Below are 19,036 nucleotides of genomic sequence, written 5' to 3'. Positions count from 1 at the left end.
TCCAAATTAGGTTTTATTAATAAAACAGGTAAAAATTGATTTGTCAATCTTCACATAGAACTGCAGATGAAGCTGAAAAACAAGGCTTCTTTTTTTAATAAACAAAATGCATTCAATGCAAGTACTTTGGTTCTACTGACTAATTACTTGGGACAGTCATTTTATTCCCATATTTTAAAAAATTCAAAGCCTTTAAAACAAAGGCCTTTGTATTCATAGATCACTTGTAAAATTCCTGTTAAAAATGTCCACTGGAAATTATTTACAGTGGGTGACAGTCTACTTTGTCTCTTGCTACATTTAAGCACTCTCTCCTGTCTTATCCTAAGAGATGCTACATCTTTTTTGTGGTATGCAAGAGAGCATTAAAAAAACCATTTGTGGTTTCAGTTATGTGCTCCTTGTCACCTGAATGCTTTCCTTTAGATCAAAGAGCAAGGACTATGAAAATAAGAGAGATGCTTAGTATTGCTTCAGTGTTCAAGTCTGCTTGATTTCTCTTTTCCTGTATTTCCCACTATTGCTATTCTCTACCAAATCGGGTTTAGAAACTGGCTGCCAAGATATTGATAGCATTGATGTTTTATGCTACTGCTACTGTTTTGTGTACTGTATGTACTTCCCCAGTAATAATCCCTTAAAGAATTTGCAAAATATCCAGCAGATGAAGCAAGCATATTAAGATGCTGATCCATTGGTGGGTTGAACATACTTTAAACTTCTGTTTCCTTGTGCCAGACAAAAATATTACATTGTGTCACCCACCGTAAAAATCAGTGTACAGAGTGAACTATATGCATATACTCCAACTTTTCCTGCATTTTCACCATGCTGCATCTGCAGTTCTTCACAGATCATCAGCATTTACAAGAGCAACGTACAGAACAGGCAGTGGAGAGCTATTTGTGCATTGTTTATTATTGCTCTTATTTTAAGGCACCGCTTCTCTCAGATCAAAAGCTTTTTAAAAAAGGGTCATGATCGTGCATAATCACTTAAAGGGAAAAAGAAAGTTAACAAAAACTATTACACTATACATTAAGAAGTACAAGAAATAATAAAAGGTGAAGAAAAGAAAGGCACTTAAAGCAGCTCTAGAGCTATGTACAGTAGGAAAAGCTTTGGGGGTATTCACTGTGAGTATTGTACAGACAAAGCATGCAGTTTCTTTTTCATCTTCAGACATGATTGTACTGATTTGCGTCTTCGCAGAGCAGAGCTGTGTTTTTGCTGGGAAGACAAGGCGAAGAGTACCACTGATTTGTGAAGTTCTACAATTCACGATCCCTATGCAGCAGCAAACAGTTTAACACACTTTCAGCTTGTTCCTTTCCATTTCCTCGGTGAATGTAGTGTTTCACTGAAAGCTTTACAAACAACCCAAAAGCCATCAATCTAATCCCTTCCCCTGTCAAAATTCAGTAGTGACATCTGTGGAGGAAGGCGGTTGGGGAACACCCAAGCACTGAACATGATGAGAGTTACTCTTACTGGGGTTCTGGTAATACTGTACATGATTCAGGCAGCTGGCAGCCAAGTCTTTCAGGAGATTACCTTCCAGCTGATGAATTTCAGCTGCCTGCAGCACAACACTGAGGTATTATCTCTGTAGCATGACATTTAACATTAGTAATAAACCTTGTCACACGTTCAATTTTACAAAATCCTATGCATAAATGATTATTTATCCCAAGGAAATGACACAATAGTCAAAAGGTTGGATTTACAGAAGATAAGTGAGCCTCCCTGGCTCAGAAATGCCTGGGCATTTCACACTGTTCACAACGGTTTAAGGCTGGGTGATTTAAAAAAGTACAAGCAGTACAACTCCAATGATTTCCCTCGTATTCCTCTGTATCAGGTACAGTCTTTGGTGTTTTGACAATGGACCTCTGATCTGCTGAAGAGAAAGAGAACAATTTTTAAATACAAACAACAGGAGAGATTAAATTCTGTGAAGCTTTTCCCACTCACCCCCTGCAGTATTCGGTATTACACAGTAGAATAAGTTGATTATTTCCACTGCTGTGTTATTAAAAGTTCAGTCTACTACTCAATTGCAAAAAAAGGCCTCATCTTCCATATACTTAAAGCTAGACAATCCTCTCAGTCTCTAAAAATGAACAAAAATTAAGCAATTTCAGCACATGGACAGTGCAGAACTGATCCACCTGTCTGCATGCAACAGAGAACAGTAAATGGATACGGTGATTACATGTACGCTGCAGACCTCAAGTAACTTTATGATGAAGAAGTGACAGTATATATTACAATAAATGGACTCAATGTTTCAATTTCAGGGGTGCTAACAGATAGAAAATTTAGCAGCAGTACCTTTAGGCTTTGGTGCCACAGGACCTAGAAATCCAATATTATCATAAAAATTATGAATGGCACTGGGATTAAAATGTGGTCCTGGAAAACAGAAAAAAACACAACACAATGAAAGAAAGAGTTAGTACAAAAAGGCAGCTAAAGCAGAAGCATTACAGAATGTGTAAGACAAGATCTTCACTGATGTTGAAGTAAAAATTCTGAGGTCACCTAATGCAATCTACCAATTTTGTGCCTTCGTATAGGGCTCACTAAAAAGCATTCAAAGGTGGCATTTTCTAATTGAAAATATGGAGTGGGGGCAGGGAAAGCTGAAGACAGTCAAAACAGTCCAATGGAAAGATGAGCAAGCCAGGCTGCAGCAACCTTCAGGTTTTACATTAAACCTCAGGTGAAGCGTCAATAGTATTAGGTTTTGCTTTTCTAAATCAAGACAATAAACATGTTTTGGATATCACCAAAAGTACACCCACTGAAATCAATGGACTTAAGTTCATTGGTTTTAGTGGGCCTATTCAGACATAACTAACATTGAAGTTCACCAATAGAATAAGACAAACTAAACTAAAATATGTTTGTGTTCATGTAGACTATTGTGGATTTTATCACAGAACCACAGAATTGTATAACTAGATTAAAACAAGCTTGGAGCTCTCTAAATAATCCAGAATATAGATATAGTAATAGGAAGTCTTACCCTAAGTGTCTTAAACAAAAAAAATTTTTCCTTCCAGTAGCACCTTAAAGACCAACTAAGTTAAAGACCAACTTAGTTGGTCTTTAAGGTGCTACTGGAAGGAAAAAAATTTTTTGTTTTGACTATGGCAGACCAACACGGCTACCTATCTGTAACTGAACCTAAGTGTCTTGTTTGTCTTATTCAGGTTTAATTTAGTCTACTGATTTTAAGAATATTTTTTTCAAATAATGTTTACCTGGTGAGAGCTCAGCTGGATATTCAGAACTGTTTGTAATCCCTGAACCATGTATTTTTTTTGGTATTATTTTGAACTGCAAATATGAAAAACACCAAGCTAATGTTTGTCTATTTGTGCTCCGGTTGCTAAAATGATAAGAACAAGTCTGTTAACATGTCCTTTTTTTCAAACCTAGCCCTGCCCTATTCTTCTGAAGAACTAAACATAGCTTTTAGGCTTTGAAGAAGAGGAAATGGAATAACAGCCACCACCACCCCAGCCATTCTGAATCAGGAATGGGGGAAAGGGCTGATTTTGCATTGTCTTCCTGCTTTCTATTCTATGCTAAACTTACAAGGCTTTTATTTGTAGGGTGAGAGAGTAACTTTAGAAATTATATTTTGTATGTAAGCTTATCTAAATCCTTGTTTTATTTTCATCATTATCTGAAAATATGTAGACTTGATCTTTTACAAACAAAGAATCCCAGATAAACAGTGACAAGGTTGGGCATTTTGTTTGTTATGAAAATGCTCAATAAAATGTTAGCAACAACTGAATTACACAATGCATTAATCAATTATTTACATGTTCTATAAACCTCAAACCTTCAATGTTTAGCTAAATGGGCAAAATTATTATTTATACTGATAGTACAGTACCTCTTGCTTGAAAAAGATCAATCTCTTTGGTTAGGCAATCTATGTCTATCTGAAGTTGTCTGTTACAACTTCTTAACTGTTGCATTTCTTCAAGCTGAAAAACACAGAACAATGCTATCTATTAGATTACTAACTTTATACGTGGGACAACAAAACTTAGTGATGACTGTGATTTAAGTGTAATCATGCCATCTTCAACCCAAAACTGTTAAAGAACAATCCCATCAGATCTTGAGAGGAGGGTATTTATTCCCATGAGGTGTCTAGTCACTGAATTTTGAATTCAGATTATTACTGAAATTACTAAAGCACCAGCTGATACACAGAAATCAGTGATGACTTTTCCTTGTTGACAGTCCTAAAAAAAATCATTTTGGAAATACTTTTGGAAGTATTTTTTCTTTCACATCACAAAATAATTCTAAGTGTATCACATAAGCACAGTCAAGCAAAGCTGGCTTGCCAGAGTCAGTACTTCTCCTTAAGACCATTCAGAACAGATGACTGAAAATGGGACTGTGTTTTTAAAGTTGTCTTCTCGGTTTCCTGGTTCATGCATCATGGTAAGCTAAATGGGTTCACATTGTTCCTCCCTGGTTTTTTGTTTTTACTTCTGTGCCACGCTGAGCTAAGCCAAAGTTTTATCCAAACCTGGGCTCATGGTTAAGTCCTGGTTACAGCTTGTGGTTTAGAGAGGAGATAATGTAACCACGAGCTCAGGTTTGGAAACACAAAAACAAACTTTATCTTAGCTCAGTACAGGGAGGAGCAAAGTGGCTGTAAGCTCACCTCCATGAGCCTGCACGTTTCCAGTGAGCCATAGTTTGCCTTACCATGATGTATGAACCAGGTGACAGGTAAGCAAAGTATATTTTACATATCATTACCATTTTTAAACTGAAATTCTATTTCAGACTTATCATACATGTTTAAAACCTCCAGAAATTATGACTTACTGAAGGAATTTGGGAAGCAGAATTTGATCTTTTCAGGCGCCTTCGTGTTAGATTATTCTCCATTTCATTGACTTCTGTTTTTAGTTTATCTAGCTTTTTCTTCTGAATCTCAAGTTCTCGTTGAAGCCGTTCCATTCTAGCCTTCTGATGTACTAGCAAAGCTGAAGGACATAAAGGTATCTCTTTAATCAGTGTATTGTTCTCTTCACAGCATCATTTGATATAATATAGGGCACCCCAGGTCAAACAATTTCATGAGAACTCCCACTTTACCAAAACTGAATTATATAGAGATTGTGTGTACCATACAGTTGCTTTGAAACATGAATTCAGATGATTGCCTATAATAGTCATACCTGTATGATAATTACAGATGTGCAGCTAAAGGTCTGAAAATCGACATGTGAAGTTTAGACGCCTCCCATGTGGCCTCCTTAGTTCACTTCCTGGCTCAGAATTACCATACCTCCCCACTCCCTAGGTCAAGGATTGCCCATCATCCCTGACCATTGGCCATACTGGTTGAGGCTGATGGGAACTGCAGCCCACAACATCTTTAAGGAACCACACAGGCTACAATTGCCTTATCTTCTGATAATCAGACAGTGTTAGAAACTGAAAGATGAAAGCTAGAAGCTAAATGGCACCTCAAACCTAGGTTATGGGCGCACAATGGAATGTCTAACCTTGCTTTTTTATAACAAGAATACAAAGCTGAAAATGAATGAACTGCAGCTAAAATATTATGTTCATTTTACACATGGTCTAGTCCTTCCCCTGCTCACTCCCCTAATATTCTTAAGAGGGTCTCTTCTCCAGTCTTCAGAGAGTAGCTGGAAGTGGGGAGGCAAAAGAACCTGCTCCTTTCCTTCCACTCGGAGTTTTAATTGGAAATATTAGGCGCAGTACTGCGCTGAGCTCAGAAACTGCTTGCACTAATGAAATTCCCTGTCACAAAATGTGCCTAGAATGGGAGTTTCAAACACTGTAATCAGCCTGTGTAAGTCCTTTTTCTCTACACCCCTCTTATTTTCTTAAATTCCTGACATTGCTTTCAGTTTTCTGCATCTTCCACCCTTGCTTCCTTATTCAGTTTCTGAGTCTATTCACTCTTCATGGACCCAATATCCAACTGTACCATCTAATAGTGTTCCCACTATGTTTCTAAGCCTACAATCTCTCTCTCCCCCCCACCTGCCTAATCCCAATCTTATCCACAGTGCAGAACTGTTTTTGCTGCTATGTCTTGTGCAAAGCTCTCTCAGTCAAAATGGCCTATGAATTCTGCATACAAAAATAAAACTGATTTTCAATAATCTTACACTCTTCCCATAAGCCGTCACAGATTTAGTTACAGCCAAAGGTGGCATTGCAGGTGACCGGTTGTTCTTAAACTTATTACATGTAGACACTATTTTCTTGTGCTGTTCTTACATTATATATGGTAAGATGTTCAGCAAATTCATTCATTTGGTGGAACAGAGAGATTTAAAGGAAAACAATTTATTCAAAACCATGTTAAATTAGTTTCAAAGAAATACTGGCATTCAGTTTTAAACTGCTTCTGGTTTAAAGCATCAGTCCAAGCCTGGGGTGAACAACATACAGCTTTGAGAATCATATCCTAGTTAAGGCTTCAGAATTAGACCTATCAAAAGCTTTCAATCACAGATCTAGACAATTTAAAATTCAATTATATTAAAGTTTGAAATAATCCAAAACAAATTGGTATGTCAACTCATTAGCTCAACGGGATAGTTGGGGTTTCATTTTTTTAAATGAAACCTGATAATTTTTTATTCAACTGAATGGTTGTTGCTTTTGACTTCAAATGTCATTTCAGAATATATTGTAAAAATAACTGTATACACAAACCAAGTTTAGAATAGATAACATCATAATTATAGATATAAAACTTGGTTATTCAGCAATTATGGCTCAATGAAGAAAAACTGAAGCCCAAATTGCAACTAGCTGGAATCTGGCCAGAATCTTATAAAGACATTTATGGTAGACACAGCACATTCTGATTGCTTTGTATGCCATGGTTCAGAATCATGGCCATACAAATCAAGATGCAGTGTAGTAGGGGAAGAAGTTCCAAGAGATATAATGAAAGTCAAATCTGTACTAAACACACATACCGGATTACTAAATAAAGCTTTGAAAATGTTTTATACAGCTTTCTGCATAATTTAAGACCCCGTTAGCAATCAAGTCTATTTGAGACATACATTTTCTTTAAGTGGCATAAATAACAACATGCTTAAGGAAGATATTTTATTGGTCCTATGTCCACAACTTATTTTAAAGCTAATCTAAATACCTCAGTTAAACAGGAAACACATTGCTCAAGCCTTTCTGTACCAGAAATACTGCCACAGGCACTTCAATGCAGTTAAAAAGCTCATTAAAATGTCTGTCCTTCTCAACTTTTATTTGAATAAATAAACATTCTTGCTCTTACAGATACATAGAAGCATACAGAGCTTGAAAATAAGATGGGAAAGTTCTTAAGACTCAAATATGTCTGGTTTGATAGATTTCAAAGCTTTCTCATGATTTTTGATAAGATGCTTACGTTTTGTTTTCTCCTTTTTCTTAGTTGCCACGCCAGAAATTTACCAGTTTTATTTGCAGACTTGAAAAATTTTTGTTTCATTAACTTAATTCCCCATTCCACCTCCTGATTTATTAATGTTTGAGTATTGTGTTTGTAACATCTTAGACAATTGCTTATTTCTTTCGTCATTCGGTTTTTTTATCAGATTCTTTTCGCATTCTCTCATTTGTGTAATTAACTCTTTTTTTTTGCTCTCTCACCTTTTTTCTATAACTATTTTGTTGTATCAAAAAACCTCTTAACACTGCCTTACTGGCATCCCATACTATGTCCATATTTGTTTCTTTGTTAATGTTCACATCAAAGTAATCTTTCAAGGTGGTTTTAGCCTTTTCAATCACTTCCTCTTTTTCAAATAAATAATCGTTCATTCTCCATCTATACATACCCTGGGCCTCCCATTTTAAATGTAACATTATTGGGCTATGATCAGATAGTGTTCTGGGTTGTATCTCGCATTTCGACACTCTTATTGTTAATTCTCTTGAGATCCAAATCTGATCCAGCCTGCTCCAACTCTGATGTGGTTCTGAAAAGTGGGTGAATTGTTTTGTCATGGGGTTTTTATGTCTCCATATATCTATTAAATCTAAATTTTCCTCAAGGTCATTAAAAGATCTTGGAAGTTTCCCTTGATTTAAATTCTTCCTTTTCACGCTTCTGTCTAATTCTGGTGTGGGCACCCCATTTAAATCTCCAAGTAAAACCAATTTATTATTCTCTAGGTCCAGTAAGGTTTGTTCTAATTTCTTTAAAAAATCCGTTTTATTTGTATTTGGCGCATAGACCGTTACCACATTGATTTTTTCTCCCTGAAAATTAATTTGTACTCCTAGGATTCTTCCTTCCTCATCCTTACATACTAATTTAGGTTCTAATTTCTCCTTCACATAAATTACTACCCCCTTTTTTTTCTTAGAATCTGAATTGATAAACTCTATTCCCAACTATTTATTTATTAAAATATGTTTGTGTTTTTTGGCGACATGTGTTTCTTGGCAACAAATCACATCAATATTTTTTTTCTTCACAATTTTCTCAAATTTATTTCTCTTAGACTTTTCGTTAAAACCGATTTTTGATAGGATACTATAGAATTTGGGGTTAGGTCTCAACCACGGGGAATTGGGTTGACATCAATGCCAGAATCAATATCTGGAATTAAATTGGGATGGGCGAGAAAAGATAGGATTAAAAAAAACTGGGAGCATTTTTTATGTAAGGGGAAGATGCATTTCTTAAAAAAAAAAAAAGATTCATGGAAGGCTTATTGCTGGCTTCAAGGCAGGACAAGGCCCTCTTACTCTCTTTTTTAATTAAAATTTGACAGACCTCTTTTCAGCAGGTGCCTGTTTCCTTCACTAGGACACCTCGGATGCAGTACTGTTCTGTGCTGGGAGCATTATGGAAAACCTGAACAATGCTTGGGGCATTCTAGAGAAATGGTGGCCACTGAGAGAAACACCACCCTAACATAAGTATTTTAAAAGAATGAAAGGCCACCACTGTGCATGGGTGGCCACCACCCCGTTGTCAGCTAATGAATCCTTTGAGGAAGAAAAAAATTGCCTCTGAAAAATCACCAAAATGGCTTTCCAAACTACCCACAAATGGAGTGTCAAGCAGACAATTTCTTTCAACACAGGCACTCACCCCAAGCCCAAACTTATGCACAACTACATATACATGCAGCACCAGGAAATCAATCAATTGGCCACTTCTACCTGCGAATCAGATCCCCACTCACAGCACTGTGGGGTGTGTGTCTCTCCCACCACATGCCAGCTTGGTCCCAGCTGCAGGCAGTCAGTCAGCATCACCATCCCCTCTGTGTGCACTCACCCATGTGCTGCACAAGCCATGCATCCCTGCGGGCTACCACCGCATATGGGATCAGTGCCTGCCTGCTGTGCTGCTGGGTCCTAAAGCACCTCCCAAGGGCACACCAGAGGATGAGCGACCCAGTGCCTTACTAGCTGTGCCGCCCAGGGCCAGTGGGAGACGTGCAAATCCATCTCCAGGTAAGGTGGGGCCAGAGCGCAAAAGAGAAGGGGGGGCAGAGGGAGAGTGCAAATAGTTGAGTCAATCAGGTAGGCTGAGGGCAACAAGAGCAGATGGGTGAAAATGTGAAGGGGAGGGAAGGAGGAAATCAAAGAAAGTGAACTACTGCTGCCCGGAAGTTGTTTGGGGCCGTTGCTCGAGAGGCATTGGAGAGAAGGTGTGGCAGAAAGCAGCCCTGGTGCACATGAGTCTGTCTCCCTCCCTCACCAGATATTCTATTATGCTCCCAATGTTACACGATTTCACTTATGTTTGTAGATGCCTGGAACGTAACCCCTGTGCAAGTGGGGTGGGGGGCACCTGTACTATCTAGAACAACTGGCTCACTATAACTGATTGTTTCATATACTTTGGCACTGTGAACATTATTGAGCAAGTGCACATTTTCATAGCTCAATTGTTGCAATAGTGACGACTCCAAAAACACCTTATCCATTTCTCATCTCCCACAAAAAAAACTGCAGAAGTTACACCCAAGAAGTGCATCATGTCCTTTGGAGCAGAGTAGTTCAACTGAGATTTCTTCAGAAATTATTAAGGATGCTTAAATAAGAAAAATTCAGCAATGACAGCCAAGTTGCCTTGAAAAGAAAACTTGCCCAGCACCACCAATCTTGCTCTGCAATGTGTACTCAGTTCAAATGAGGCAACAGTGAAATTCAGCACATCTGAACAATCAGTGCATCCCATGAGCATGCTGCGGAATCCTTTGTGTGATGCTTGATATTTCTGGCAGTCAAGTCAAGTGGAAACTTCTCATTGAAAACAGAAAGCTTGAAAATAATTAGAATTATTTACTATATCCAAGTGAGAATTATGTAATGAGACCAATTATATTAATAATTATATCCATATGATGTTTTCAACTTGTAGAACTGGCCCTTTACAAGGTGCTACATGACATTTATTCTGTACTTTCAAGGAATCTATCCTGCAGTGTGGCAGTATTTTCTCTATGGAACTCTCTGCCTATTTGTTGTATTGTTTTCAACAACTGCTAAAAACCATTTTTATTTAGATAAACCTACCCAGACATGTACTCACCTATTGACCACTGAAATTCTGAAATATGGGACCAAGTTCCAGATCTATTTTTAGAATTTCATCACAAAATGACCATGACTTCCCAAAGCTTCTTCCACAACTACAAGGGGTAGCAACTTGTGCTTCCCCCACCCTTCTAATAAAAGCAGTTATTCTCAAGGGGCTAGATTCCTTGCCAGAAGCAGCAGTCATGTGCACAATAATCTTTCCTAAAGGAGAGGGAAATTTTCAAAAGTGTTGGGGGTGGGGTGTCAAAAAATTCCAGTCAGCAGCGTGAGTCTAAGTAGCATTTTGCACCTTGACATTTGTCTCCTACCTAAGGTAAGCAGGAAAGACAACTCTGAAAATGAACTATTAGCAACAGCATTCAGAAAGAACATAGAGATTCCCACTTCCTGCTTTTGAATGGATTTGGTTAATTCAATTATTCTTTTTTGTCATGGCTATTATTTTGTATCTTACCCTTCCCTTGGTGTCAAAGAGAAATATAATCTTTTCCAAAAAAAATGCTAATTGATCAATATTTCAGTTTATTCAAACACAATGCTTTGGTCATTCTTCAGCCCTCAGTTTTGTGTGATCACTCATTTGTAAGTCGCCTTTTTGTTACTTTTAAATTTCTATTATTAGCTATATTGTGATAATCATTCTTAGTGTTGCTATATGTGTAAATATGTGAAAACTTGTAATTAAAATATATTTTAAAAACAGCATTCAGAAAGAAAATGGCAACTCAACTACACTCTCTTCTGAAGCATATTTTGATTAACATCCACATCAAAGTCTGAGGTCCATAAATGCACTCATCAGGTTACCAGTAGCATGGCATATGTTTATGTTTATGTATATGTATATGTATGTGTGTGAGCCCAGTATATGTACTGTGGTGAGCCCAGTAAGTTGAATCCAGAATTATTGCCCTGGGTTTCAAAGGCATTAATGAGAAATTGCTTCTGAAGCACTGCACAATATCAGAGAAGACTCCACCCATTTGACACATAAATGATGATGAGTTTGGCAGCTACAAGTTGGCCTGCCAAAACTTGTGCAACTTTGATCAGATCAGAACTCATCTGCTGATTTAATTACATTTTAATAAGCTAATAAGTAAATAAAGCAGTTCAAGGGAAAAAAAGGTATTATCGCATTGCTGACGCAGCAACGTATTTATGGTTCACCTAATTTGCAAGACAACCTCCAATCAATATGGTGCTGAACAAAATGGAGGGTTCACATTCAACAGCCAAATTACTTAAGGCTTTGCTATCAATGGGAGAGAATAGCCATGTGCTGTTCATCTATCCTAGCTTCCTTAATGTACTCAAAAGAAAACAATCTATTCACTGTTCTTTATCCAGCAACAGACTTGAAAAGAATTTTACAGAAAATCCAGTTTCAAATATAACCCTTTGTTGTTGTTTTTGATGGAAACTCATATCCCTCACATTGTACTTTTCTAGTACTTGGAGCATCTGTTTCTTATTAACAAGTAATCTGAAGCTGACAGAGTATATCAACTGTCATCGGTAAATCTGAAGATGTCTTCTAAGCCTCAAGAAATGTGAGGATATTTGCCAGCTGTCACACCTGCCTGTATTCAGCACATGCCACACAGTGCAGAAGTTGCAATCTGTGCTACAGATTAAATCCCTATTAAATCATTTTGAGTCCTGATGGTTGCACTGAAGAGACTATATGAAGGCATTCAGTACATTTGCGTAAGGTTCAAACAACACAGTTCTACACATCTTCCATACATGAGCTGCTGTCTGCTATCAGCTTTGTTAGGCAATTCTCATCTCTAACGTTTTCATTATCAGGGTTCTCCAATAACAACATTATCAAGTGAAATCTTTACACAGTGCTGAGAACCCCCATTGTGAGTTTAAATTAGGTGACTGTAAAAGAAACAAAACAAAAAACCCAGCAACAACTGGTTAACATTCTAAAGCAAAGAGTGTTTTTTAAGAAACAGTATACTAAGCAGGCTTCTACACGGCTGCTTGAAAAGTACACCTAACATCTTGCTAGCACAAGGGATGGGATGGTACAAAGGTTTAGAATGAACCTCAGATTAAAGCTTAGTTTATTTGTGATACTGAGTGGTAGTCTTGGGCAAAGAATTATTTCCAATGCTATATCCTAATGTGAAATGACAATAGTTACCTCAATCACAAGGGTGTGCAATAAAGAAATGGCTTGTCATATCTTGATATCCAAGGGCAGAGGGTATACATAAATATAATCAAACACGCATGAGTATATACCAATGTCTTATTTGAGATAATAGGGCAAGGTAAACATGCACCTAAATTACCAGAGTAAATGCCAGAGAAAGCAATTTTAACTTTCTTCGCTGAGCTCCACAGCCAGCAATTTCCTCAACTCTGCTTCCCTATCCTAGCCTTTGGATGGCCATAAAATGGCTAGGATGCATATATTATCCCAAGAGCAGCAATTCATTGCCATAATGTAAAACCAAATGACATTTCAGGATTTATACTTAATACAGTTCAGTTTTGAATTTCTTATGGCTATTCTGTATTTTAAATAGGCACATTAACTCTTATAGTTTTCAGTTTATTGTTCAGTATAAATATAATACTAGAGATGGGAATTTCCTTAATATATATAGTTGTCAAACTATCTTCTGGCAGCTCTAATAGACTTTTGATAGTACTCGACCATCTTATGTTTTATTGCTATGCATCAATTCAGCTCTCATGGGATATCCAACTAAGTCATACTCAGAGGAGACCTGTTAAAATAAATGGACAAGCAGACCATTGTAATGGCTCTACTGTGAGTATGACTAACACTGGACATCCATGCTTTTTAAACCTTAAAATTGAAGGCTGTGAATTTTAAGGATGGGAATACTGAATGCATAATCTGACTAAATTATGAATTGTTCTGAAAACCATGGTAGCGAGTACATTAGAAAGTGCAAATGACTACTCTTTTTATATTTTATATTGAAAAACAACTTCCAAAACCCAACCAGGAATTTAGATACCTATTAGAAAAGAGGTTAACTTAACAGAATTACTTTAGTAACATAAATCTACCTATGGAGGCATAGAAGGAAAGTAAAAGTTTAAATATTTAGGATGATAAACCGATAGAATGGAAGTTCCATAAGTATCTCACAGCTAATACCTTGTGGTTATTTCAGTTTTTATGTCTTAGGCTGAATTCCTTGCCACCCTTAGGATACACAGGAGAAGGCTGCTGAAAAGAGATGTCTAGAGCAACAGGATGTAGGGGCAGCTGAGAAACTAAAAGGAAGCACTATTTTAAAACTATTCAACATTTTTGGTGCACAATGGGACAGATATGTCAACTACACAATCCGGTTACAGAATGACTACCTTGATCGGTAAGAAATGTGATGAAAAAAATGTAGAATGCTTGAAATCAAAGTAGTATGTTTCCCCCTGTCCATAAGAGTTGAACAATGTGCTTTACTACTGCATCAGTTCTGCAATCCTTTCAGTCCCTGGATTCTTTAAGAGATCTTTGCACTATATTTACACTTGCTACCATTCTCCTCTCCTACAAAACCATTTCTAGAGTGCTAAAAAGGAAATAATCATTTGTTAGTTCCACATGTTTCAAGTCTTTTATATTTAACCTATTGTCCTAGCAAATTAAATCCTCATCAATCCACGTGAATCAAGTGACTTTTTAAAAATTGTGCTAACCTCTTTGGCATAAATACCCTATTATGTGTTTACAAAAGGAACACACATTTTTTAAAAAAATCATTTACTCTAAGACATGCATAAGGCACTGTGACTTAAAAGGATAAATTTCCAAAGCAAGCCTTCTTCGTCAAATGGCAACAGAGTATTACTAAGATGTACCTGTCCATTATTTGTTTACTGCCCATTCTGACATACTTAAAATAAATAAAGGTGTAGAAGCCACCACTATTTCAGTATTGTGTTCGTTAATTCGTGGACCAAAACAAGGCAGAAATCTCTACAACTTACATAAAAATATTACCTTGTGTATAGGCAGCATCATCAGATCCCATACTCAGTTTTCGTGCCTCACTAATCCTATCGACATGTGGGTACTGAACAGGGTCAGTAAGGTGTTGGATACCTTCCGTCTCTGCAAAGTGATCTGGAAGGTTTAGAAGATTTGTAGGTTCAAAGGTTGGGGACACCACACCAGGTGAAACCGCAGGGGGTTTATTTGGAGAAACAGTAATTTTAAAAGTGTATTTTGTGTTAGGCTGTGTAACAACCACTCGGGGAGAGGTGGCAGCGGCATTGTTGCCCACTGTTCTGCTCTTGGGAGGGTGGTGGTGAATAAACGCAGGTCCCATGCTTACTTGACCAGACATATTCCTAGACGTGGCAGTAACTCCTGGATTTGTTGATATGAAGAGTGTGGGTTGATTCCGAACAAGTTGTTCATCTCCTGTAGAAGGATTGGCTGAAATGTAGACCTTAGGCTGACTTCGTGTGGTCATTTCATCAGTATTTGGTGGACTGGCAGCTATGTAAACAGTGGGCTGACTTCTACTTAGAGTCTGACTGTTGAGGGAAGAGGAGTTAGAGGATGAGCGGGGGCCAGTTGAACGCAGTTTCGACGAACTGTTTCTTTGTGGTGGTTCAAGTTTGATTTCAATTTGGTTTTTACGAGGTCCTGTAGAGATATTTTGAATATTGTATTGGCTCTGGGTGGAAGATGATTGCGAGCTACCAGATGAATGAATTGTAGGTGCTTGTGGAGTAGTAGGAGAACTTATGGGCATATAGACATGGGAGGTCTGATGGCCTTGCTGGTTTGGCTGTGTTGATTGTTGCGATGAGGTATGCGACGAGGAACTGGTTGTGGGAAGGGTTGTCCAGGGATTTGTATGTGAAGGCTGGTAGTTTTGTTGAGAATGCATAGGATTATACTGAGACGTCCAGCCTGGATTTTGCTGAGTTTGGCGAGCTGTACCACTTGGATTTGTGATATAAGGCCTAATATAGATAGAATTGCCTTGTGGACTATTTATTGGAGGTACACCATGTATGTGCAAAGATGTAGGGGTATTCCGTCCGGGCTGAATATTTGGGGCTAAAGTTACCATAATGGGGTTGAATCTAGGTGTTTGCTGAGCCAAGCCAGGTGTTCCTTTGCTGCCCAAGTGAAATCCAAAATGCTGCCCTGGATTAGAAGTACTAACAGTATTAGATATGCCAAAGAATCCCTGTGGAACCTGGACTGGAGCTGTCTGTGGTTCCTGATGAAACAGTTCACTGTTGGACTGGCTGGTTTGAAGGTGCCCATCACTAATGCTATGAGCTAAAGTCCTACTTCCATTCATTCTACTTCCTTCTCTTCCATGGAGAATCACATTCTGAGACTGCAAATCCAAATTAAGGGATGTCATGTGATTTCGCAGACCGGGAATCCCAGAATCATCTGAAAAACCAATGTCTCCTTCACCGTAGAGATATTTTGTGCTCTCTTTAGAGAGAACTGCGCAACAGGCATCCAGGTTATTATTATTCTATAAGAAATTACAAAAATGGGTATCAATAAAAATAATATGGTTTCATCACATTTAATTTAACAACTTAATTAAACACTGGCTTTCACAAATATTGTGCTGTGTGAAAAAGGAATAAAAAAACAGATAGAATGCAATACAAAATTAAAAGTAGGTTCTACTTTGCTGGTTAGCATTAAAAGAGAATTCTGAAGCTAAAAATACTTAAGACTATGAACTGTATCATGTAGGGTGTTTCATAAAATTTTGTTTTAATGCCCAATATCAATATTACTGAAATGATTAATCAGCAATGAAATCCCAAACAATTGTTTGTATTTGAGAGGTATCATTTGATAAGGCTTTGCAGCCAACTGTCTTTGCTGAGGAAAGGAAGAGGGAAGATAGGGTGGACCTGGCATGAATCTGCAAGACAAATACGTTGTTGGTTATCAAATGAGAAAAGTGCTCCAGGGCATGTATCTTCAAAACCCAGTAACTCTTCCTCCAATTCCTTTCAGAATGAAAGGACAGTTCCTTGGACTTGGAGGATAGAAAAATGGACTCAGAGGATACATGCAGCAGGGTATACTTGGGTCACCTTTCAGTAGTGAAAGGAAAGAATACTTCGATGTTCAAAAAAACCTAGTAGGCTGAGATCTGTGTTTGGAATATGTGTTATCCTCAGAGGTCAATCTCCCTTCCCACATTTTTTCAGTGGCAAAGGAACTACAAAGAGCTTATCCACTGAGCCCAATTACCTCCTCCATTATGTAACTGTTTCTTCTTGGTTTTGTATACTTAGGCAGATTTTGAAGGTGATCAATGAAATCAAAATATCCATTTTCTGTGAGGATGTTAGGTTAACAGAGGAAGCAGGATAGCATCATTAAACCTTTGCACTATGTACCGTATTTTGCGCCCCATAGGACGCTCCGGCCCATAGGACGCACCTAGTTTTTTTGGGGGGAAATAAAGAAAAAAAAATTATTTCCCCCCCCCAGGTGCGGGGCTGGAAGAACCAGGTCGGGGAACAGCGGGAAGGCGTGCTCTGTCTCCCCACTGTCCCCCGAGCTTATGGGGCTGGCGATGGGGAGAAGTGCGCTGATCCCGGGACTGCAGGCAGCTCTGCGCGGCCATCGGGAGCGGGGCGGGACTTCGCGCCCGGCTCCTGGTGGCCGCGCAGAGCTGCGCTGAGCCGGGGACTGCAGGCAGCTCTGCGCGGCCATCCGGAGCGGGGCGGGACTTCGCGCCCGGCTCCCGGTGGCCGCGCAGAGCTGCGCTGATCCCAGGACTGCAGGCAGCTCTGCGCAACCCTCGGAGCCGGTCTCCCGAGGGTTGCACAGAGCTTCCTGAAGCCTGCATTCACCCCATAGGACGCACACACATTTCCCCTTCATTTTTGGAGGGGAAAAAGTGCGTCCTATAGGGCGAAAAATACGGTAATATAGTATAGAAAAAATTGTTTAGCAATTGCATGTTACTGGAAGGGTTTTGAACACACCTGACTCTGGCCAGCTAATGAATGCCAGTTAGGTTAGAAGCAGCCAAGAGGTTTCTGAAACTTAGCTGCCTGACTCAGAGTCAGGAAGCACTGAGCACCCTATAGATCTAATACTTCTCTCCTGCTGAGTGCATAGGATTGCAGCTTTAGAATTGAAGTAAGCATTTCAGTTTATTATCCTTGTATGTGTACAAAAAGAACAAGCGAAACTTTGTATCTTGTACCATATGGACAACTCTGAAGTGCTACAAGACCAAAAGATATATTGCAAACCAATACACTTTATTCCAAAAACAAGTTAGTTTAATAACCAACACTAATAACTAGTTTCCATCCAGTCTATCCTATCCTAACCACCCATTCCATCCTTCTATATCTATCCTTCCATCCCACCCATCCAATCTATATTTGTGTATTTACTGGAAGTACTGCAAGTTATGTAGTTAATGTGCATGATAACCAGCCACTGTGCATACTTCTCCATCAATATGCATACTTCCCAACAGGCCTTGGGAAATGTGCATACCTCCTGCATTTTGTACACTCTCTGGGCAACATGCACATTCTCCATCTGTATACTTAATGTTCAGAATAATGCAATTTGTGGTCTCCTGCCTAATCTTACATGGCCCACAAAACATCTTCCCACTGATCAGCCAAGCAGAGGAGGAAAAGGTGGCTCCAGATAAAGATTATTTCCCCCTGCTGCAGTCCAGCCTCCTTTTCTCCACTCTCAGCAATTCCTCAGTCAGCTGAGCAGCACAGGGGTAGCAAAGGGAGAGGAGTATTTATTCATTCCCTCCTCCTTCCATAATCCTGATGAACATTATCCTCCATGTTGCTCAATGGCAGCATGAGATCAGTCATATTAGAGTTGTGGAAAGGGAAAGGGAAACAAACTGAGGAATCAGAGAAAATCAGCCTGGGAGAGAAACAGTGTGATGGCCCCACTCACTGCCATTTTTTTACCACATCCACTGTAGACAGATTACCTCCAAGGCAATTTGGTTCTGGAAGTAATAAGGGTTGCCCACTGCCGTAGTCTTTTCAAGACTCTAGGATTAGATGATATAGAAATGAATCCATGTAATAAAATTTGAACTTTGTGCAAAAATGTTCAAGGCACCTACCCATTGTTCCTGTTGTGGTGTGGGCAGTGGGAATGTGACCACTGCTTTACCCAAAGGCAGCCTCACTAAGCCACTTCAAAAGCCTCATGTGTGGTATACAATGATGTTTTACTCAGAGCAGATCCATTGAAATTAATAGACCTAACTTAGTCTTGTTCTTTAATTTTGATGTGTCTAGCTCGAGTAAAATTTAGTTGAATACCACCATATATTATCCAACCAAGTGGCAGCTATAAGGAATGAGAGTTAATTTGAAATGCCTCTTAAAATCCCCATTTCCCTGGCAGATTAGGACACCGCAAGTACAATAC

At 38.7% G+C, this 19,036-nt stretch overlaps 1 protein-coding gene across 5 annotated transcripts in view; it reads right to left on the bottom strand.

The window, feature by feature from the left end:
* TAB2 (TGF-beta activated kinase 1 (MAP3K7) binding protein 2) overlaps positions 1-19,036 on the bottom strand; it is a 54,415-nt gene continuing 35,379 nt past the window's right edge. For 2 of the 5 annotated variants that reach the window (XM_053382131.1, XM_053382132.1), the window contains exons 3-7: positions 14,606-16,112; positions 4,870-5,030; positions 3,914-4,007; positions 2,335-2,415; positions 1-1,900 (exon numbers count right to left, since the gene is read on the bottom strand). In XM_053382131.1, the coding sequence (XP_053238106.1) occupies positions 1,752-1,900; positions 2,335-2,415; positions 3,914-4,007; positions 4,870-5,030; positions 14,606-16,112 (1,992 nt within the window). In that variant the 3' untranslated portion in view covers positions 1-1,751. The remainder of the gene's footprint in view (positions 1,901-2,334; positions 2,416-3,913; positions 4,008-4,869; positions 5,031-14,605; positions 16,113-19,036) is intronic. The other 3 variants (XM_053382133.1, XM_053382135.1, XM_053382134.1) reach the window with 3 other exon arrangements.

The sequence above is a fragment of the Podarcis raffonei genome, chromosome 3, assembly GCF_027172205.1.
Source record: "Podarcis raffonei isolate rPodRaf1 chromosome 3, rPodRaf1.pri, whole genome shotgun sequence".
NCBI classification, from domain to species: Eukaryota; Metazoa; Chordata; class Lepidosauria; order Squamata; family Lacertidae; genus Podarcis; species Podarcis raffonei.
Note: the sequence above shows the minus strand (reverse complement) of the source record. Positions and strands in the feature narration are given on the sequence as shown.